General features: G+C 34.8%; 1 protein-coding gene across 1 annotated transcript in view; it reads right to left on the bottom strand.

The window, feature by feature from the left end:
* Positions 1–24,652, bottom strand: part of TNKS (tankyrase) — a 212,390-nt gene that overhangs the window by 39,940 nt on the left and 147,798 nt on the right. The window contains exons 12-17 of the mRNA XM_041753371.1: positions 15,243–15,414; positions 9,349–9,428; positions 5,997–6,142; positions 3,974–4,139; positions 2,427–2,646; positions 2,035–2,144 (exon numbers count right to left, since the gene is read on the bottom strand). Coding sequence (XP_041609305.1) covers positions 2,035–2,144; positions 2,427–2,646; positions 3,974–4,139; positions 5,997–6,142; positions 9,349–9,428; positions 15,243–15,414 — 894 coding nt within the window. The remainder of the gene's footprint in view (positions 1–2,034; positions 2,145–2,426; positions 2,647–3,973; positions 4,140–5,996; positions 6,143–9,348; positions 9,429–15,242; positions 15,415–24,652) is intronic.

Genomic DNA, 24,652 nt, shown 5'->3' with positions numbered 1-24,652 from the left:
TCTCACACGGAGTTAGAAGATCATGGTGAAATAAGTATGCAATGGAACAGGGGGCCTCTGGTCTGGACCCTGATTGCACTGCACCTCCTATCAGCTAAGGGTTGAGGTAGCGTCAAGGGAACATGCAATAAAGACAAGGTCAACCTGCACAATACAGTACTATTTAGCCACCAGAGAGAACCACTGCACATTTTATTTCTGTCTTACTAGTCACCAAATGACACACACGTATAAGTAATATCTCAATGCCTTTCTTATCAGGAGAATGGGAATTAAAAGGTAGAAGACTTTACTTTTAAATTAAGTTTTATGGGGATCCCTGGGTCGCTCAGCAGTTTAGTGCCTGCCTTCGGCCCAAGGTGTGATCCTGGAGTCCTGGGATCGAGTCCCACATCGGGCTCCCTGCAGGGAGCCTGCTTCTCCCTCTGCCTGTGTCTCTGACTCTCTCTCTCTGTGTCTCTCATGAATAAATAAATAAAATCTTTAAAAAAAAATTATGTTTTACTTCCTGTGCTCTCTGTGATAGCTGTGAAGGCTGACTAACAGGACAGAATTTATCTACCTTCACAAGGTATAAAATATAGTGAAAATCACAAAGATCCACCAGTCTGCACAACTGGTAGTGCAAGTTCTACTAGGTCAGGTCAAGAGCCATTGCCCACATCGATCCTTACTCCTTTATAGATTTACATGAGTTTAGAAGACTTTGCTTTAAGTTTTACTGATCCCATCAGCTTCATAAACTCTTAGCAAAGGGATTAGAGGAATAGAATACGGAAAGAAGGAACATGCTAAGAAGCGAACACTAACCTTCAAATGATACAAATTTATAGTTGTAACAGAAGTAAAAAAATTATACATAACTGTATAGCATGTTAGCAGTGAATATTTAGTATGCCTGGTCCTCAGTGGAAATATATGCTGTACAGTGAAACTGGGCATCGTATATGAAGGAGAGTTAGAAGAAAAAGTCTACTAAATTTAATAAAAGATTATTATCTTTGGAAACATAACTTTACTGAAGTTTCAAGAGGATTTCAGTACTAATAAAATATTTTACTAAATCTGATAACTTTTAAGAAATTTCTGTTACATTGGGAAATTTCCTGTTTGTCCAACTCAAACAGGACTGTTTGCTTTCTTTAAAAGTATTCCCACTCATATTGTCATATTTCTGAAACACTGGTTTTTGTAGAGGGGTTATAAGAAGAGGAGGATATTCCTTTGGAGGGCAAGGGAAAAGTGAGTAAGAGATATGGAATCATAATGATAAGCTTTTACTTATAGTTTGTTAGGCTTTTGCAAATCCAGAAACTATCCCCAGCAACAGTGATTCCAACTGTGAGGACCCCTGGTATGTACAATTCAGCATCTGTGGGTATTTGTACTCAAACAGGGATTAAGTGAAAACAGACAAACACATGAACATTCACCCTGTGTGATTTAGGGATGAGTGGGCCTTGGTGACTTCTAGGCTATCAGTTCCAACAAATGTCGTCAAGGCACTCTTCCTCTTCGAGCTGATGATTACAGTTCTAGTGCTTTGAGAATTGCTCTGGACTTTGACTGTGGGGCTTTAGCTAGTTAATCAAATTCTATGAAACCATATATACCAACAGCTCAACCATTTACTTGGTATTTTTAAGATGTTGATGATAAACAAAAGCAAGCATAATTTCCATGTCCACAAATAAAGAGCCTCCCGGGCTTTATAGTTTCTGAAATCTACCTGGGATAGAGTAGTTACAAACTATTATTTGTAGCAGTAAATATTAAATGAGCAGCTGTTATACACCTATTACTGTGCTAGACCATCTGAAGAGAACAGAAAACTATAAAGGGTGTGGCCCTTCACCAAAGAATAGTTAAACTTAACTGGGAAGGCTAGAAATACTCTACATAGTAAGATTCAAATTGTGTTAACTTACGCTGTTGGTTAGATATCTACTTACTTCATGCACAGTATGCATTTAATAAAGTAATAAATGTCAGTGACGTTTTCTAGACTTGAACTTTGAACTTTAGCATGCTCACCCCATAGGATGCTGCATTATGAAGAGGAATTAAACCACCTTTGTCCTGGGCATTAACGTCTGCTCCATGTTCTAGAAGATATTCCGCTACTTCCAGGTTATTGTAGCCTGCTATTAGAGCGAAAAAGGCAAACGTGTCAGATTAAAAAATATATATCTATATTTATATCTATGTATATAAATGACTAGAAAATGTCACAATTTTAATACTTTTTGCTTTAAAACGAATATTGCTCTCACATAACTAAGAGCCTTTGCAATAAGAAATTATACAAAATCACGTCAATCTAAAGCATTTTACTATTTCTGCTCAGGATTTCTTTCATCTTCTGGTAAACTGTATTAGGTATCCAGGAAAGGAAAATGAGCCTTGGAAGTGCTGGTGGCACTTACCTGCCAGGTGCAGAGGGGTTGAGTTTCTGCCCTGGGTGTCTCTGCAGTTGATATTCTCTGGGGTACAGAGCTTCTGCACTCTTGCCAGGCAACCTTTCTTGGCAGCATCCAGCAAGGCAGCATCTCCTCTCAGCAAGTCCTGGATATCTGTGTCTCCCTCTTTTACCAGATCTAATGGTGTATTTCCATCTCTGTTCTTTTTGGTTGGATCTGCTCCATGCTAAAACAACAAACAAACAAAACCAAATGGACTTTGTATTTTCTCTAGTATCCTTCTCAAAGTTTATTTTTAACTTCATCTTCACTAATCAAGGAAAGATATCGATTCTGTATACATTTGGGGGGGGGGGGAGGCAATATCCTGCTTTGCTTTGTAAATTCTCTACTTAGCAATACAGTGAATCAGCTCTGTAACTTTCCATGTCATATACTTTCTCAGTCACCAAGCTGTCTTTCGAAGCCTCTTCCTTTTAAGAATGGTCTGCAATTTACTTTTTGAAAAGATTTATTTCTGTATGTATATATCTATGTATGCATTCATTCATTCATTTCTGGTTTTGCACATGTCATATAATTTTTTTGACTAGATTATAATTACATAAAGATATTCAGTGCATATCATGAGAAGGAAGTAAGAAGAGGAAGACACACCAGTGGGACAAGTACTTAAATCTATAAATGCTATCAACACAAATGCTGCTAATTTCTTATTATTTTCATTTTAAGTCTTAACACCTACTATGAAATTAGGTATAAATATACTTGCAATTAATTGCATTTTAAAAGTTTAATCATCTGTACCTATGAAATGAAATAAAGGTCAAAGATTTTTATTATGGGCCTGACAGACTGCTGTGACCCACTGGAGAAATCTGGAATAAATCAAAGTAGACAGTGAATTCACAGTGACCGGGAAGTTATTTCTTACCTCCCAGTGAAAACAAAAATGAACATTAAATACATTACCATTCTCAAGACTCATAAAGATATATCTGATACCGTAAAAGTGGTTAAGTTAGTTTCATAAAATTACGAGTTTCTACTATTTCATTTATATTCCCCAAATTTATCTGAGTAACTTTGTCTAAAGATTATTTTATATTTAATATCAATCCAATGTTAAAGTTCTTATAAGATATATATGTTCAATGTTTAATAATGAGCAAAGTGTTTGTTAATAATAAAATAGCCACTAAGAAAAAAAATCAAAGTTGATTAAAAATCTTTTTTCCCCTCGTACAATGTTTTCTGACATTAATCCCATTAAGTATTGGATAAGCAGTACAAACTAATGCGACTCTTTCCAAAACCTACCTTGATGAATTGTAATGAACTGAACTTAAATCAGTTCAGAAAGGCACTTCAGACACTACTCAAAGCTACATAAGTATCATGATATCACACTTAAATATTCCCCTAAATAAGAAAATGGAAGCAGTGTCTATAGCACTTATTGTACTTAATAATTTACTTCAATGTAATTTTTACATGCTAACCAAAAACTAAATTTAATTACTTTATATTTTATAATTTTTAAAATTACATACTTTTAAAAGGAGCTTGCAGATTTCGTATTTTCCTTTAGCTGCTGCTTCATGCAGAGGGGTAAATTTCCATAAGTCCGCCACATTGACAGAAGCCCCATGCCTTACTAAAAGCTCAGCTACCTCATAGTGTCCGTATGAACAAGCATTATGTAGGGGCACCAAGCCACTAGAGAAAAGAAAATTATTTTAAAGACATATAACAGACCTTTGTGTTAAAATGATACTTGTAATAAAAATAATATAATTCTTTTATGGCAGTGACTATATGAACACTCATTCAAAAGAAAGAATTCAAAAGAAAGAATTCTCCTCTGGTCTTAAAGATACAATCCTTCATTTCCAAATAAGGATTAACAATTTCAAAAACAAAACCCTTTCAACATAAGGATTTTCCCTAGTTTCTTGGTGATGGATAGAAATTTCACAGCAATCCTATGCTTAAAACACATACAGATATATCCACAGAAAAGTTCCATCACAATATGTTTAAGTCAGGTTTCATCATTATAAAGAGCAACACTACAAACTGATTTCAGGAATAATCTAATCAATAATCTGGTTTTATCAATTTAGATTTTTTTCCATTTGAGTTTTCCTAATGAAAATTGTCTGCTTGCTTATAAAATATACAATGCAATTTAGTTAAATAAACTAATTTAGGCAAGTGCTACCTTTTGTCCTTGGTTTTTATTTCTTTATTCCTAATAATTCAGTAGTGGTTTCTATGCCTAGATTTAAATATTTAGGCGTCATGCGATGAAAACTCAAAATGCAAATGATACAGAAACTTCAGTATTCAGTAAGGAAAATAGTGACACCAACCCTAAACTCTAGTCAGATGAGAAAATTTTAGCTGCCTCAACTTATGAACAAACTATTCTGAGATAACTCTAAGCTCCAGTTGAAAGGCAGATGGCATTCTAAAAGGATAGAAAGGGGTTTCCCCAAATAAAGGGTGAATCAAAAAGATAAGTCTAAGTTGCATTTAAAACATGACAAAAACAAGGTATCAAATGCCTTTTTATTTAGAGATCAGTTTTTTTTCTTTTTTAATGTTTTGAGACCAAAAATACTAAGTGCTAATTAAAATGGGCAATAGAAACAAATGCTGGTTGCTCTCCAGGGCACTATAATACTTGGAAAGAGCTGGTAATATTATTACTGAATATTCAAGTCTGATGTGTCCCTTTTAAAAGATAAATAAATCCATAATGATTAATGAAGTCTAAATTGTATGGTTTAAGTTCCACAGTACTCTGGTATGTAATTGCACAGAAAAGTGCTTGCTTATTTCTATTTTGAGATGATATGAAATTAATTTAGAATATGGAAGCTCATTTCAATTAAAACATCTTTGTCTCATTTCTAAATATGCCATGGCTGCTTTAAACTTTGTCTAGATAAATTAAAATAATTTAGTAAACTAATATAAAAACATAGCATATCTGAATTAGTAAAAATAAAATTAGATGTCTATTAATACCAGTGACTTTGGAATGGATGGCTTCTTTGAGAAGAGATTATATATTTTTAATAGCAAAAAGAGAAAAAAGAACAAAGAATAAAGTATAAACTATATAAACACATTCATATAATATAATAAAATACTGTTATAGACATTAAAAAGACGAGATGAACAATTAAGTACTAAAATGGAAAGACAGTCAAGATATGCTACTGGGTAAAAAAGCAAATTAAGCTGCACAGAATAGCATCATCATTTATGTTAAAAACAAGCACTGCTAAAAAACAAAAAACAACAACAACAAAAAAAACAAGCACTGCTGCCACAACCGCATATACACTGATTTATACTTTTAAAAAAATCTGGAGGATTATCACAAAATGTTATTATAATCTCTAGAAGGTGCGGTAATAGGGATTCTCATTTTCTATACTGTACGTTTCTATTTAGATGCTTTAAGTTTTCATTACTTTTTTAATGGTAAAAGAAAATTCCTAAGACTTTGAAAATATTTCCAAAAAATTGTTAAGCCCTCAATAGCTGAATTCTAACACATACCCTTTGTCTTTGGCATGAACATCGGCACCATGGTGTAGAAGGTACTCCACAACAGACACGCGGTTATAGCCTGCTGCAAAGTGTAAGGGTGTAGAATGCCGGCCCTCCAAATCTCTGCAATTCACATTTTGAGGGCTGCAAAGTTGCTTTAATTATACACACACACACACACACACAAACACAAAAAGAGCATTAATATTTATTCATAGGTTTTGCTCCAAAATACTGCAGGCATCTTGGATAAGCTGTAATTTCCTAATGAATATTTATTTCAAAAGATTAGATAATGCAAGTGATGTTTAAAAATCAGCACGCTGCTTGGCTTCACAGTGTCTACAAATATTCTTAGTGTTTACAGAGCAATTTAATCTTTTTTTAAAAAAAAACATTTCCTGGCCAAAATCCTAATCAAAAAGAAAAACCCAGAATACAGCAAGAATCTTCAAGGCAAATTATGCCTTCATCTTTCATCTTCACAGGGTTTCCTTCCTGAGATTGTTGGCCCTAGCACATCTGCTTGTACTAGCGTGCTGTTAGCCATGCTTTCCTCAAGTAGGACCACCTGGCTGACTGCAGAACTACACAGAGTTCTCATCTCTGCCGACGTGGTCAGCAAAACACCTCCAGAAAAATGACATTAATTTTGCCTGGGCCATCCAGTCTGCCCCCTGACCCGCTATAGCACAGCCATGCGGTCATCAATGCTTCACCTCACCTTTGGGAGAGGACTGTCTAATTCTACGCGGCAGACTGGTTCTAGTCATGCTCTAGTGTTTCACCTTTCATCTCCTTGGGAATGCCAGCCTTTCTGCATAGGCTCGATTCTTTCTGCTTACAGAGGGGTGGGAAGCAAAGGAAGAACCAGCAGGCTGCACCACTGGCAGTGGCAGATGAATTTTAGTAACAACACGTGAATAATAATGCATGACTGATCAAGAATCTCATATTCTTTCAGTGAGAGAATAATTGCCTATCTCTGAGGTTGATCATTATCTCCATCTTCCAGATAAGGAAACCAAGGCTTGGGGAGGGCTAAGCAACTGGTCCTTTCTCACAGAGTTGGTAAGGCACATGGTACAATAAAGGCTCAAACCTGATTTTCCTGATTTATAATCTCTCAATCTTTCTGCTACATCCTTGTTTATTCTCCTAATTACCCTCGTTCGGGGAAGTGATGCAGAGAAAGGGAATGGAAAGAACAGTCAAAAAGCCAAGAAAACAGGGACATCTTCTAGCCCACAAGGTATGACAGCAGAGCTTTCCAGGCATTTGACAATTTTGTTGCTGCTCCTGCCACTGTAATGAACTATTATTATATAAAACCTAAGAGCCTGGAAGGCATGTGTTTCTACTGACTTACTGGGTAGGACCCTCACACTGGTAGGGTACAAACATGACTTTTCAGGTGGTACAAGGATTACATGATGGAAGAAAATCTGGGCCATAAGGGAGAGCTTCAGCTCATCAGCTCTATATGGAGAAGCCCCAGACTCTCTAATCTCAAGAGCCACTGTCATCTGGCTGGGTCAAATATCTTACCCTTTCATGACAAATCAGACTGTGGCTGCCTTAATACATAAATTATAGAATCATAAAACAAAATGAGACAGAAGTAAGTAAATTAATACATAAAACTAAAGAGCACAAAAATTGGTAGCAAACACCTTCTATTGGTGCCTTACATGATTGAAGCTGCTTCTTGCGGCTGCCAGGTTTTCTTCAGGCTTATATTCTAAATTGACTTTTTTGGGGGGGCAGAAAATATCAGCAAAACAGGGACACAGTACGGAATGAAACACAGCTCATTTTGCCAGGTCACAAAAATAAAAGCCATTCTGCTTATTAAATATTTGCTTTCTAATATTTGGAAGTTCCTTATTCTCCGTTCCATTTCACCTTCCTTTTGAATGCCAAAGCACTTTTACATTCTTCCTATCTGATTTTCATAATTTCAAATCCTTTACTCGGCACACAGCTTTTTCTTCTAATTTCTAACATTTTAATACTTTCTGAAGCCTCTAGGGAAAGAAATTTACCATGCTTAATTCTCACTTAATTTGTGCTTTGCTTTTTCTTCTGCCACTTCCATTCCATTCATAAAAATAGGTTGGTTTTTATTGTGAATGGATTGTTTAGGAAACCTGAAAGCTGTATTAGATTTGCCTACCAGCACATACAAAACATATGGAATTAAAAATTACATTATTAAGAAAATACTAAACTACTCATTTAATGATAATAGGCACATGTAGCAAGTCCTGAGATTATCATGCTGTGATGCAGAAAAGGAGTCCTGGTCACTTTTATATTGAAAGATTTTCTTTTATTGGGATACATTTCAAATGATGAAAAGTATGTAATTTCAATAAGAAAAAAAGTACATAGCCTTAGATCTAAGAGAACTTTAAAATTTCTCCTCAGTTTACACAACTGAAATTTACTATTTTTCTTTAAATAACTTTAGATGTTCTTGCATGATGGAAGAGATGTTAGAAGTGGCACATACTGAAACAAAAAAGAATTTCTAGGCAACAGAGCTTGAAAGTGTTTACTGTCATTTTCAACCAGTATACATCAGCAAGAATGTTACATCAGTTTGCTAGTTTGCTTAATAAGAATAAAATTTAGCTTGTAAAAAATAACCTAGTATGATTGTCAGTACCAATTTGACAATTAGCCTTCCTCAAAAAAAGAAAGAAAGAAAGAAAGAAAGAAAGAAAGAAAGAAAGAAAGAAAGAGAGAAAGAAACAAAGAAACAAAGAAAGAAAGAAAGAAAAACTGTAAGACAAATCCCCAAATCAGAATAAAACCTCTATCTCTACCTTCACCTCTACATGGGTGATTACAGATAGGAAGTATGTGTTTTAAAAAAGCATATTCAATATCAGAATATCATTTTATATTTGAAAAAAATTAAATCTATAATTTAATGTTAATGTTTATAATTGCATGTTTCTATATCACAAATAAAGGCTGTTATAAGAATGCTTTTCTAGAGCAATTATGAGAATCTAATAGAAAACTTGAAGAAACATTGTTACAAACTTTATTGTACTATTACCTGGGCTTGAACTAGCTTAGAAATTTACAAATGTGGCTAAAAATAACACTTTCATTAATATAAGTGGATATAAAAGAGTCATATAACCGGAAGGAAAGTGACTAAAGTGGTTTAATGGATATAAAGCACATACTAGAAAATCTTTTCTGGTTAAAGAGCTCTCCTGTTTATGGATCTACTTTGTTCATCCCTTTTATTGTTCGGATTTGAATAGTTTCACTTAGAAGCTTAAAATGTACTGGTTAGCAAAGTTTCAATAGTGCTACCGAGACGTTAAAAGCAGTGATTTACCTTCACAGTTTCCAAGTCTCCAGCTTTAGATGCCTCTAAGAGTCGATAGTCAACATCAGAAGTGCGTATAGGTGTACTTTCTGAATAAAAGAGAGGAAAAACTACTGTTGGTTTTTAAGAAATCACAGAGTTAAGATGGGAAAATTATTTGGTGAATGGAAAGAGAGACTAAGAGGTCAGAAATTCCTGAGGTCTAATCTATGGATTTTTCTCAATAGTTTTCAGATAAGAAAAAAGTGGCTTCTTGTTTCAATTCACATCCATCTTGTCCTAAAGCTACATTTAAATAAATTCAAAGACACACAAATCCTTCTCCAACTGTACAATTCTAGTCTTTAAACTTTTTGGCCAACACTTGGCAAAAGGGAATAAAGAAACATAGGAGCATGATATCAAAAACATCTCCATGATACTTTGGCTTTACAAAGTATGGTAGCAAAGCTTTGCCATAGATTTTGTTGTGTAAACTGAGGGAAGGCTTGTTGTGTAAACCGAGGGAAGGCACTCAACTTCTAGTACTTAATGTCTAGCTTCTTTCTTTTTTGGCCTTGACTTCCTCAATATGAAACATAAGGACTACTTCCAAAATCAGTGATCTCAGAAAAATATAATCAGTGTACAAAAAAGGCCTACTAAACACAGAAATTTGTTTAATTCATATTCATTGAATGGCTTCAGGGAAATGCAATTAAAAATGTCTGTACAATTGGGAGGTGTGGCACAAATGCTAAATACAATATAATCAGATTAGGCTGTTAGGTCTAGAAGTATGTGGCTAACAAACAAAAGTGTTTTGATTATTACAATATAAACAAACCAAAAATTCATTACACATTGGCTCACATAATTTTTTTAAAGATAACACCATAGATTACTCAAAATACATTTGTGGACATTACATGTGGCCTTTATAATGAGCATGTATATACAAACTCATGTAACACAAAAGGAATGAAGTCACTTGGATTTTGACTAGTAATGGTGATGATCAGCAGACCACTTAACAGCTTGGTTTTTGCACCTAAAAAGTCAGTGTTGGTTTCTCTTAAATCCGAAAGAGGATTATCCTATGATCAAAGATGCCTTTCTTGAGTCCACTGTCTACGTAGGAAGATCAAGTGATGTTATGAAAAGGTTTTAGATTTCAGAAGAAATACTTGAGCTCTTTCTAGTCTAAAGTGCTTCATTCAGGAGACTATTGTTTTACAGAATAGGCTATGAGAACTCTTCCATGTGTTTATTTAGTCATGATAATACTTAAGTAAAATGATAAGATTAAAGCAAGGAAAAGAAGAGAGTATTTCATATGATGAGGTACATTTCTGAAATATCAATAAATATGTTTCTTTAGAAGAGGGTTTATTATTTGTTAGTTTGTAGAATTGTGGAGGAAAGAAATCAGGTCTTGATCTTCTTCATGTTCCTTTTCACAAAGAACATTCAAAAAGCATTTGCTGAACTGACTTCCATGCTATTTTATATGGGGGGTCAGTGAGTTTGGCCTATCATGGCTTTCTCTGGCTGCCTTTTATCCTGTTCCTTCTTGTCTTACTTTCTTCCATCCTCACTGTGCATGCCATGGCTGCATTTATGGGTGAGAAAGTCTGTGTATATATAACTTCTCTGTGACAGTGATTCTGGCAGCTGGTAAAACTCATTGAAACATCCTTCAGATATCTGTAGGTACTCCTTTAGGTTTATCATTTCAACAAAATAAAATGACACTTGTTTATATATATGGAGTTAGACCTTTGGATATTTTCAGACTCTAGCATTTGAGGGATACAATTAATGTGGCTAAATGTTTTAATTCTAAGAGCAATTTGAAATTGGCACACTGGTCTTGATGCAGATTACTTGCAAAAGGGTATATTTTACAATCAAGCAAAAGTTTTTATGCAAATATTAAGAATGCTTCTGAGAACTATGGAGAAATCCTTACTCCTAAAGAGCAGAAAGTAGTTATTTAAAGATATTGATTCATTATTGTACAAATTATAGGGTTTTGCATCCATTATAAATCCTGAATAGGCTTAGAACAGACTCATTTTTAGAAACAATGTGACAAAGTATTAGGGGAAAGGATATACAGATACACACACACACAGACAAACACACATCAGGAACTTTGTACAAAGAGATGCAGAATTAAAAGGAGGATATAAAACTTAAGTTAAAAGCCAACATACATAAAAGAAGAGTGGCTGATATGCTAAGTACTATATTAATAAATTCTCCTATAAGCACACTGGCTTTTGCAGAGTATGAAATTAAAGATTTCACCTAGAGTCAAAAACTAAAGATGACTTGCTTCTAGTTTTTTCTCCAATTCTATTCTGGCTCACCAGGATAAAAGAAAAAAGAAAGAAAAGAAAAGAAAAGAAAAGAAAAGAAAAGAAAAGAAAAGAAAAGAAAAGAAAAGAAAAGAAAAGAGAAGAGAAGAGAAGAGAAGAGAAGAGAAGAGAAGAGAAGAGAAGAGAAGAGAAGAGAAAAGAAAGAAAAAAGAAAAGAAAAGTTTGAAAAGAAAAGAAAACAATAACATCCCAAACCTAAAGTTTCAAATCTGGAAGGCAGTTTGTTATTATTATTATTATTTTTTAAATCTCCTGTAGACTGGATGTTTACTGGACTGGTAATCGGTCTTCGTGGCTTATTTCAATGTGCAAATGCAAATGGGGATTTCAGTGTTTAGTTTAGCTATTATAAATTCCCAAATCCTTACCTCTATAAATGATTAGGTAAAAGTAATGAGATAACCATACTGGAACAAACAGAATAACTCATGTCAAGTCTAGCCTCAAACTTCTGTTTAAAGGAACTGTCTGTGACACTAGAAATGCTCTTTATCTGTGCTAATATAGTAGCCACTGGTCACATGTGGCTACTGAGTACCTAAAATATGGCTAGGACAACTGCTGAGCAGATCCTAAACTTTTATTTAATTTTAACTAATTTAAATTTAGCTACATGTAGCTAGTAGCTACCATACCAGATAGAGCAGGTACAGAGAAAGCAGGCCTAGAGAAAAAAGTCAGATCTTCTGAAAGGATGTTTTAAAACGATGGTTTAGAAACACTACTATCTGACATTAACTTTGACGTAAATACTGCCAATAGTTTACAATTCAAACTTTATTAAGGTAAACTATTGGCAATTACTGACTTGGAAGCTGGAAGTGCAGGTTTCTAAAAGTTGATATCAAACCTGGTAACAGGTGTATTTAAATGCATCGTTAAAAGGTTACCCAGAACAGAACTCCAATAACTTAGTATATACCCTATGTGATTGATGCATTCATTTAGGAGTCACTATACATATAACCTAGAATTTGATTTGTAAATGTAGGTATAATCAAAAAGTTCAGCTAGCACATGGTCCACAGACTACACAAATTTCCCACAGAAATCTTTGTTTAAAAAATTATATCCTTTTTCTTTTTCCTTTTTTTTTTTTAAGATTTTATTTATTTATTCATGAAAGACAGAGAGAGAGAGAGAGAGAAGCACAGATACAGGCAGAGGGAGAAGCAGGCTCCATACAGGGAGCCTGACGTGGGACTGATCCCGGGTCTCCAGGATCACGCCCTGGGCTGAAGGCGGCGCTAAACCGCTGAGCCACCCGGGCTGCCCTAAATCCTTTTTCAAACAAAAAACAGTTCCTATTTCCAAAACCTTTCTAAGGGCAAGATTTTACTATATAATTCTACTATCTGTATTATTTTTCCAGATCAATAAAGAATATTAAGAATTAAACCAAAAAGTTCTGGCATGTCCAATGTTACACATTCACTTATTTATTTTTAAGATTTTATTTATATGTTAATGAGAGACACAGAGAAAGGCAGAGACACAGGCAGAGAGAGAAGCAGGCTCCTTATAGGAGCCCGATGCAGGACTCGATCCCTGGACCCGGAATCACGACCTGAGCCGAAGGCAGACACTCAACTGCTGAGCCACCCAGGCGTCCTGTATGTTACGCATTTAATTACCTATATATGTTTTATCTTCCAAACAAACTTTTATGAAGAATTATCAAAATAATTGAATAAAATATTTCATTTGTGATTCAGTATTTATCTTTTATCAGAAGTCATATAGTCTAATTGCATTGCATTAGAAGACATTTAAATAGCATTAATGGATCTAATCTGCTTAATTTATTCCATCTTTTCCATTTTGTCAATTATCTCTAAAATTCTGCATAATTCTATTAGAAATTTTAATGTGATAGCTGTCTGTTTGCCTGATCTATGGTTATAACTTATAAAATCTAACTTAAAATTCAGCACTAAATGGTTCTTGGCAAAAAGTGGAAGAAAAACATTTAGAATGCTTTAACAAAAGTCACACCTTTTAGAAATTATATTAGAATTTACTGAGAAGGCAGAAAGAATTCCTAGTCAAAGCATGATAATCTTCTTTAAGTAAATGTCCTATTGCTTTGTAGAAACAGAAGTTAAATGAAGTCATGTTTTTCATAGTTCAAGCTTGCAATCCTCTAATAGGAAATTTCATTCCTTTAGATCTTTTTAGTTTTGATAGTAAAGGTGTCCTACACAGGGCTTACTTCAACCGTCTCAAGATCACCATCTAAGAGTGAAGTAGAATGATACTATCTATGAATGAACTAGCATGAGGAAAGTAAATCATAAGTAATAGCTTTTAAAATATGGTACAGATACTCTTCTGAGGCTGGTTATCTCTGATTCAGACCTAACAACATATGTGAGCTCACAAGCCTGGAAAGCTCCCTATTTCAGAATAGAGGTGTAATCCTCAACTGTGCTATATTTTGGGGAACCCTTCAAAATTTGTGGGGTATACTTTTGTCTTCTAGAGTAGTTTTGTCCAAGCTATTACTGTTACAATAATTATAAATTATTTTACTGCAACTTACTCTCACTTTCCCTCTGTATTTTAGTTAAGGCATTTAATATAGAGTTTTTAGAAGGTAAGTATACAGTTAGGCCACAGTATCTGTAAATTTCATTTCTGGATAAGGAAAGGGGATGTTATAAAATATTCATTATGACAAGTAGGGGGAGGGCACTGTATCTGATGGAGTAAAGAAATCCGGGTTATAGGCAGAAGAAAGTAACTAGGACTTGACATTCCTAGTCTCTAAGGCTTCCTTCTCCATTTTACTCTTCCAGTTTGTTATGTCCTAGAGCAGATATAACCCACAGACAGAATGAAAGGGATGGGAAACAAGAGTCAATTATACTAATAATTTTGTATCTAGCTCACCATTTTTTAATAGCAAGACTGTGTTATTTCCTCTAATTTGGGGGCTTGGGAAACTAATATACTCTCATGTCAGTTCTGTGTTTGACCTCCCTCAATCAATTAAATAGTTAAAATATCTAATACTGTATTAGGTAGGCACTGATATTCAGCAAGATTTTATAATTATATTTAAGCTAGAAAAAAACAAGATAATCTCATAATGGTGTAATGAAGTTAGGAATTATAAAAAAAAAAGCAGGTCAGATTATCACATATATAAGAACAATTAATTGAAGACCATTACCAGATGAATGATTTCTAGTTTTCTCTATTTGATAGGTTTTAGAGCTGCCATAATTCCACAGTTTATATGAGCTTTAAGTCTCCTTTAATCATAACTTAACTCATGAGTCTGGTTTTCAATTTAAAACTAAAAAAAAAAAGAGTATGCTTCCTTCTCATGACACCTACCTCACACTCCACCAAAAAAATTGATGGGGGGGGGCGGGGCTCGGGCTAAACTGCAAACAAGGAAAGTTATGAAAAATATTCAGGCAAAGAAAGCATTCTAAAGAGCTCCTTAAAATGAGTAGTGCAAAATTTGTCTGTTTCTATCAGTGGACATGAAATGGGAAGCACAGAATGTACTGTTTATTTATTTTAACTCACCACTTAGAATCTGCTGCACGGCCTCGTTCCCCATCTGTGCTGCTGTAAAGCCTTGTAAGGAGATGATAGAAGGATCAGAGCCGTAACTCAGCAGGAGGCGGCAGGTCTGCAGGTGACCTGCTAACGCGGCTCTATGCAAAGCAGTCTGACCAAGGGTGTCCAGTGCATTCATCTGAAAAATCGTTGGGTGGGCACACAATTGAGTATCTACTCATTCCATTTTACACCCTAGCAAATACATTCTTATGAGAAAAATAAATTGTCAAGGTGTTTTGAAAAATGCCACAGACTATTTACTATTAACTTTTGTTTACCGCTTCTGAAAAAATATCAGTTTCTTACTTATCCTTTTCTGACCCCTTTACTGAAAATTACAATATACTCATCCCCTCTCGGAATGACTGTCTTCCTGTCATTCCACTTCCTGCCACTACACTCAACAACTAGAATGTAAGGTCTCTAGGGCTGGGACTCTGACATTCACTGCCTGCCACATCTAAGATACACATGAAATTCTTTTGGATGAATGGGTTTTACCAAACTTGCTCCCGTAAAATAAAGACAACAGAATATGTAAGCAAAGACAATCAAAATTGCTAATTACATTTTAAAAAAGATTTTTATTTGACAGAGATAGAGAGAGAGAGAGAGAGAGAGAGAGAGAGAGAGAGAAAACAAGCAGAGGAGCAGCAGGCAGAGAGAGAAGCAGGCAGAGAAAGAGGGAGAAGCAGGATTCCCACTGAGCAGGCAGTCTGATGTGGGGCTCGATCCCCGAACCCTGGGATCATGACCTGAGCCTTAACCCACCGAGCCATCCAGGTGCCCCACATTTCTTTTCTAATTTTAGTAAATAATTTTAATAGAATGCCCTCACTGAATTACAAATACATTTAATCACCCAAAAATAAAGATTCAAATGTTCCATTTTAAAACTTTGAACACTTATCAAGGAAGAATAATTTAGCTAGTTTGAAGACTGTTTATGATAACATTCAACTTTGGGATCAGCTTCATAATTTAATCAAACCTGTTTTCCAGGATGCCCCAGTAAATACCTTTTATTTCAAACAGACCAAAGCCCATGTTCATTGTACATACTGCTTCTTTCAAAGAAACCCTTCATCTTTCTGGATTATGTAATTCAGTGCAACTTTCATCTTTCTTAAGAAGTCTTGATTACCTGAAGGCTTGATGATTACTGCCTTTCTGAATACTCATGAAAAATTAATACTATTAACACTAGGCTAGGTTTTGTTATGGTTATTGAGAGTATGGATTGCATTATATAGATCTTCTGGGTCTTCTAGAAAGCTCCTCTTAAGGGAGTAAATTCTCAAATATATGCTAGCAGATTATTCTAAGCATTTGTATATACCCACCAAATACAAAATTAAGGACAGAAAAGATTTAAGATGACTGATCTCCATGTCTTCAGTCTTTCATCATTTTAAGTAAGGCTGTCACACTTGTTCAGGCAAGAGTTTATCTAAATTCTTAATGGTGTTTAACAAAATTTGCCATGAAATACTGACATATTTAATTAGATCTCATTTGCCACCAGAAAAGTGACTGTTTATATACAGGCAACATAAAAGCACAGCCATTATTAGCATGTATTGATGGAAAACATAAGCTACCAAACTAAACTTCTTGACTTTTTCTATGAACATTCCTTTGTTACCTCACTGTAAGAGAAAAACTTAAAATTGGGAAATTATGATCATTAACAGTTCTCTGTAAATCTGATAAGGAACCTACTAAATTATTTAATTGTAGTGACAGAAATCCTCAGGACAGCTTCTTAAATCATGGGAACATGGTTTGAGAATTACTACTTCAAAATACAGATATTACCAAGTTCTTTTTCAGCTCAAACTAGTGACCCCTCAATGCTGTCAATTAAGACCATCTGTAATTTACTTTTATACTTCCTACTATATATTTTTTAAAAAGATTTTATTTATTTATTTGAGAGAGAGAGAGAGAGCACAAGCAAGGAAGGGCAGAAGGAAAGAGAGCAGGCTCCCCACTGAGCAGGGAGCCTGACATGTGGCTCTATCCCAGGACCCTGGGATCATGGCCTAAGTCAAAGGCAGATGCTCAACCATCTGAGCCACCCAGGTGCCCCATTTCTACTATATTTTAAAATCATAATTTGAAAAAAAAATCACAATTCGATAGGCTTACTATGCTCCAGCTTTATTAGATTACACTGGAACCCTATTTTATGAAGGTGTTAGTTTCTAAAGTCATTGCCAAAGGTAAAGTTTGCCTTTGGTCAACATTATTCTAGCAATGTAATGGTACAGAGACCTAAGGTTTCTTAGTAAATTCAACACTCACCAGTTTTACCTTCAATGTGTGAGCAGATCAACTGAATACCAAAGTCATACAATATCTTTAAACACTTAAAAACACACTGTGTAAGGAGAGACTGCCTTATACATATGCATAGTGATACAGAGCAATACAGAAAACAGCAGCTTCCCTTCTGTCTCTCACTCACTCTGGGGCATACATTCTTGGAGCAAAACTGGGCAAAAATCACCACTCACTATTATTTACATTCACTTTTCTTGTTCCTCTCCCCTTCTCAGTTTTGGAGGGTCCTGACATGCAGCTGAATGCAGCTCCACTGACACATTCTCATTTCTCTACCGAGCTATTATTCTCTGTTTCACACTCCTTACACCCTTGTTGAAATTAGAACTAAGTTGTTTACCTCCTAAAAAGTCTCATAAGGAAGGGATGCAGCTAACATTTATTAAGCCCTTACTAATGTTAGGCTCTGTGCTAGATGCTATATGCAAATTGCAATCTATTTAAACACAAAATTATGACTTAATCTTAAATATAACTCTTCCCCTCTGTCATCCTCAACCCCAGAAATACAAAGTTGAAGGACACAGCTTGGAGCTATGTGAATAGCTTATGTGAATAAGTGAAAAAAATAGAATAATGTATAAATCACAGTTATTGTTAATTTATAAATTTTTTATGTTTAGCTGAAAAAAATTCCAACCAGTTGGTGAGGGCCAATTGATAATGCTAGAAAGTTAAAACCTTGATCATATACTGAAACTTTATGTCCTCATCCCTGTTTATGTATATAAGGCATTTACTCACTCCCATAGGTGGTACTGTATTCTAGTATTTCAGAAAACCAAACTTTCTTAAAGTACAACACAGACGGGCGTTAATTTAAAACTCTTTGCTTTAGAAAAATGCATATATTTTTTATTAGGAATTTTCCACTCAAACTCTAAAGAGTTATCATAACAACAAAAGAGTATCTATGGAGTTCTGTATCAGACAACAAAGCTGAAGCGCTGGGATTAGTTGTAGAGAAATATCAACATATGATCAGAAGGACTCATTCCATGGAAACAAAGACAACAAAACTAGAACAATTTGGTGATACTTTGTATAACTCAGAGAATGAACAACAACGGATGCCAGGGAAAATATTAAACAGACATTAGACAAGGGTTTTTGTGAGGAAGGATTATTCCTCACTAGACCCAAATGTCACATTTCTCAGATTCTCTAATCTCAGGACTCCAGGCTTGTCTTTCTATGTGGCAGCTCTATGCTATCAGCTCCGTATAATCTCAGCCAAAGCCAAAAAGGATGTTTTATACATCTATTGGAAAAGAGAAGAAACCTTTCCCAGCAGATTAATATGGCTAGGGCCAGAAATGCCTCCCAAGCCCACGCCTATACCAGTCACTAGCAAGGAGAATAAGATTACCACAACTGTTTGAGATCAGCCTTCTGTGAAGCTCCCAAATCTGAACAAAACAGAGTTCTGTAGAGGATGTTGGCAAGCTGTGATCCATGGGTCAATTCCAATCAGCTGACTATTTTGTACTGCTTGCAAGCGAAGAATGATTTTTATATTTTTAAATGATTGCATTTAAAATGGTTATATAAGTACCTACAACACCAAAAATATTTACTATCTAGAATTTTAAGAACATGTTTGCTGATCCCTGTTCTGAAGCAAAGAAGAAAAGGAAAAATGATTGATGAGAAATTGGCTGTCAGAGTTATTACTGATCGTTAAATTGATTCAAAATTGAAAACAAAAATTAAGATCCCTTAACTTCCTCTTTTCTTTTCTTTTTTTTTCCCCCCTAACTTCCTCTTATATTTAACTTTATCAACATGCTAATGTTCTGCCTTGGTTTATTTATTTATTTATTTTTTACCAACCAGCCATGGAATATAATCAGGGCTCCCTACAAAGTGGTCAATCTACTTTTTTTTCCCTCCACATATATATTCTGAAGTGGTTCAAGGCAAGGAAGCCAAAGTGTATGTGCCTTCCAAGGTATGTGATAAATTTGTTTTTAGAGGGCAGAAATAACTGTTTTATAGGACTATAGGTCAATCCCCATACCCCGATTTTTAAAATGGGTTATCTGGCAGGATTTGCATTGCTGCTCTAATTCAGTTTCACAGTGAAAAAGATGATATTTTGGAGCTAGTGTGATTATATTTCATTATGATTCCAGAGAGTCATAGGGAACTCTAATTGTTTAATGGTTCCCATAGGTTTGGATTTATTACTCTAATACCATACTATAAGTTACAGAAATGGGAACTGATAGTAATTTACTCTATTGATAGAGAAATATAGGAGATTAAATGATATGGGCATGTTATTCACAAATCTGTAATTGAAAGCACTGAATAAAAAGGCCAACCAAAGTCCATGACAACCTGAAAGTCATGACAACATTGGTTTTTTTGTCCTCTTGGCTTTGACAATTTTGACTCACACATTGAAAGTTCTTCACTCAGTCAAAAAAACAGGCTTAACAACATTTAAAATATTCTTTATTAGATAAGAATCAAGCTTCTAAGAAAAGAAACAAACCAAAAAATAGAGTCTAGTATTATACATATAATTAAGCACTCAAATGCTGACTTAAGCTCAGATAACCAAATGAGATTGCCACTCACAAGGATTTTTCTAAGAATTTTCAAATTAAATAACTATATGCATATATGTATGTATTGCTCTCCATAAGTTTTGTGTTTTTAACCTAAAAAATGTGTTTGACAGATTTTATATATATCATCAATTTATTATTCATATTTTAAAGAGATACAATTCTTTATATATATATAATTCTTTATATATATAATTAATTACATGTAATTATATATAATCTGCAATCACCAACATACACACTTCTGGAAGAAAATAGGGAGTGTTACATCGATTTTCTGATCAAGTCTTCTTTAGATCTGGTCCTCTATTCCCCTCCATCCCTATCTCTACCATAAGGCTATGATAGAGGGTGTCATCAAAGATTCTTACCATTCAGTGCTAAGGAGATAATTTTCACCAAAGTACAAAAACTGCCTCAAATAAGAAAAATGCTACATATAATGTGTGATAATGTGTGGACAGGACTAGCTTGAGATAAATATTCAGAAGGTGTCAGAAGAAAAACATTATCTGGTAGTTTTAGAGATAAAACATATTCCCCTTTTTCCCCTTCTATCTAGAGATTAAACACCTGAGGTACGCATGCTTTTCTATTTGTTTGAGTAGAAATTAATGGCTTTCCTACAGAGGGTAATTAGCTAAATGACATAAAGCTACAATGGCGTTTGGCCTGAAATATATAGGATATAAAAGTATGATTTAAACACGCCAAAACAATCTTGGAAACTAGCGAGCAGACTATAGGGAAATGGGTGAGGGGCATCTCTCAATATTGGAATCAGTGTGAATAGCCTAGTCTCAAAGTGTTAACCTCGAGACTGAGTTTATCTCTCTCCTAAACTTAAAGCTACCATTGTCCATATCACTCACAACAGTTCTGTGACATTTCTGTAATTAACCATCTACTGTTAACTCATAATTCTATTTTAGCTGTTGAATATATGGGTATATCTCAATCTAAACTGGATTTCAAGTAAGTTCAGAGCTGAAAACAGTCTTTGTATTCCTTTAGCTAGAATGACAATGTAATTTCCTCCCAAATCAGGACACTTTGCAAGTGAAATGAAGAGTGAGTGAGTAAATAAATAAATAAATAAATAAATAAATGATAGGCATTAATAATCTACAAGAAAGGAATAAAAGATAGGAATCTAAAATAGGTCTATGTCCTGGTGGACAGACTATAACCCAGGGAACAGGTGGCAGGCATGTTAAAACCCTCTTAGCTTTTAAAAGGTAAGAAATATGATCTATCTTAAAAAGCTAATTTTGTTGAGTACTGCTAAATCATTATGCCAGATATTATGCACATACCTGGAATCTACATTTCTGTAATTGACTTTCTAGAAGACTGTAGTTTTCTAGGAAGTATTTATCTTTCTGGAGCAAGATTCTGTGCATGCTGCGTGCCTATTCAAAAACTTCCAATGGCTCTCCAAGTATTATGAGAACAAAATCAAAACTCTCCAATTGAAACTACCAAGACTTTGCTCCAAAATATCTTCTCAAGATTTTCATTATATTCTCCTTTTCAGTACCTACTGGACTCACTAATCATAACTTCTAACTCCTTTACCATCCTGATTGAGTCATTATTTAAAATATGATTTGTATTTTGCCAATTTCTATATATCTAATCCTGAACATTCCTAGCTGAAATCTTACTTCCTTCATGAAATTTCTCTAATCTTTCCCTTATCCTGTTACCACCAGTGGAAGTAACTATTCTCTGAATAGCAGTCTACCCGTACTACCCTTATATACATCACTTTCCAATTTATACAATAGCTATTCAAATTGACTGTGTTGGATAAGACAATTATTACTAGATTTTAAGTCCCTTAAGAGAGAAGACTCTTGATCAAATTCAAATTTCATATATACCCTTTAGTAACAAGTATCATGCCTATATAAGTGGGTGTTCAAAATGGTTGGTGACTAAATGGTTCGTGAAAATAAACTGTTAAATTCTGGTGATAAAGGATCTGTTTTCATCATACTAGTGTGTAGACCAAGCAAACCCTACACTATTAAAATATTCTTTTTTAAAGAAGATTTGAGAGAAAGAGAATGTGCACACATACGTGTTTGTGGGAGAGGGGGAGAGAGAGAAAGATAATCTCAAGCAGACTCCCCTCTGAGCACAGAGCTCATCCCATGACCCTGAGATCATGACCCGTGCCTAAGTCAAGAATTGGATGTTTAACTGACTAAGCCATCCAGGCGCCCCAACTACTAAAATACTCTCTAGCCAAAAATAAAAAATGCATTCTTCTTTCCCTAGAGATTTGAAGGAAAAAAAGTTAAATAGTGTGGACAAAATTGTTTAATATTGAAAATAACGGACTTACTTAATCTGTGGTAAGAGTGTAATTTAATTTGATCTTAATTTTTTTTTTTGCTCTTAAAGTTTTTACTGATATTTATAGAGCATTGTTATCCATGGTGGGATGGACATCATGACAGGAGTCAAAACCAAGAGTTGGATGTTTCACCAACTGAGCCACCCAGGTACTCCACTTTAAAAGGTTTTTATTAATTCTTTAATATGTTGTGAACCCACTACAAGAGTATAGAATTTGTCTAAAAAGTTAAATTTCAATATAATTTGAAAGACATAAAACTAGATTGTTTACTAGGGGAACTTGAGTGTATCATTATTTGCAAAGCTTCACGATTCACGTGGAATTTTAAAAGAATCAAGTTCTCTGAAAAGAGGTGTATTATAATGGCATCTATTTATTTTGTTTTATTAAAAGGGTACTCACCTTCTCACATGCCCTAACTGTCTGAGAAACAAGTCTCTGAGCATAGCTGATTAGACTAGCAGGAGCCAATCCAATGGCTATGCGCATGAACCACAGCCTCATTCGGATTCTTCCCTTCTCATCCTTGAGACTTGGGAGAGACAGTAGCTATCGGTGGTATATTTCTAAGCCAAAGACACATAAAGGAGGGGCTGCAAAGCCCATATTTAGGGCATAAAGAAGTAAAACAGAAAAATACAGTTTATAAAAAGAAGAATGAAATAGATGAACAAAGACCAACAAAGAAAAGAAACCCAACCAATTGCAGAAAGAGAGACAGAAAATGCAGTCAAGGTATCCAACAGTTTCCAAATTCCTTGTTCTAGTCTTTTGTGACTGTCAGGTACTATTTCTGTAGATTATTTCTATGGGATAACAATATGGGTTATCTCAGAGAAGTAATAAGCGAACATTTATATAATACAGATTTCCATGTATGCTTAATCTAGATTCAAATGATCTGTTTCTGATAACTGTAATGTCTCTCAGACCCTGGCCCTTTTGCTCTTTACACCGATAGGCTCAAACTGCAGATATTTGAACTATAAGAGGTACTTTATAGCTTTGAATGCATTTTATTTAACATCTTAGGGCTAATAGAAACTGCTTATCAATCCACCTCTAGAAAAGCATTAATCAAATCCTAATAATGAGCTAACACATTTCCCCAAAGTGAGCAAAGACTCTTCATCACTTCTCAATGTGAGAAATAAGCCTGTTGAATGCCAATTACTATTGACACAATTTCTTCTTACAAACAATATAAATAAATCTGTCAAATTAAGACAAATGATCAAAAGAAATTTCTCCATGCTCCACACATTTAACAGATGCTCGAGTAATGACAAAATATCAGCTCTTTTATGTATGGAATAAAAACCCACTTCTGAATGAAACCTTTCATTCTTAGGTATTAATAATATCATATGCAGCTGGAACTTAAGTTCTACTTAATAATGATAGTAGACAAATCAGTAGCAATAGAGTGCCAGGGTAGCTAACAATAATAAAGCAAAAACCTGCCACAAGAAGGATAAAATCTTCATTTCTCTCCCATTTAGGTTTTACAGTAATCTTGCAAAGCTGGGGGTTGATAAGAGATAATTAACTTTTTAGAAATAGAAATTTACTCCACTATAAAAGTAGATTTTTCTTTTTAAAAATATTTTATTTAAATTCAATCTGCCAACATATAGTATAACACCCAGTGTTCATCTCATCATGTCCCCTCCTAAAAGTAGATTTTTCCAAATGAGGTGTCTAATACCCCCATTTTCTTATAACCCTCCTTTCTTTACTAGACATTCATTTTTTTATCCTTTTTCTGAACATTTGCCTGCTTGCCTCTCCAGATCCACATCTATCCCTCCACTTGCTCTGTGTCCTGGAAAACTCACTTGTATGGATCATATCAATGAGCTCTTTTGGTCTTTAAGTTCTTACTACATTTGGCCAATGAGAGGCAATAGCAGGAGACCAGTGGGAAGCAGGAAGATGAGGAGGAGGGGTTAGAAAAACTTTTGCAGAGGCTACAGGGTTAAAAGGGGGCCTTCCGGGATCCCTGGGTGGCGCAACGGTTTGGCGCCTGCCTTTGGCCCAGGGCGCGATCCTGGAGACCCGGGATCGAATCCCACATCGGGCTC

The sequence above is a fragment of the Vulpes lagopus genome, chromosome 4 (assembly GCF_018345385.1).
Source record: "Vulpes lagopus strain Blue_001 chromosome 4, ASM1834538v1, whole genome shotgun sequence".
NCBI classification, from domain to species: domain Eukaryota; kingdom Metazoa; phylum Chordata; class Mammalia; order Carnivora; family Canidae; genus Vulpes; species Vulpes lagopus.
This window is presented reverse-complemented; position numbering and strand designations above follow the sequence as displayed.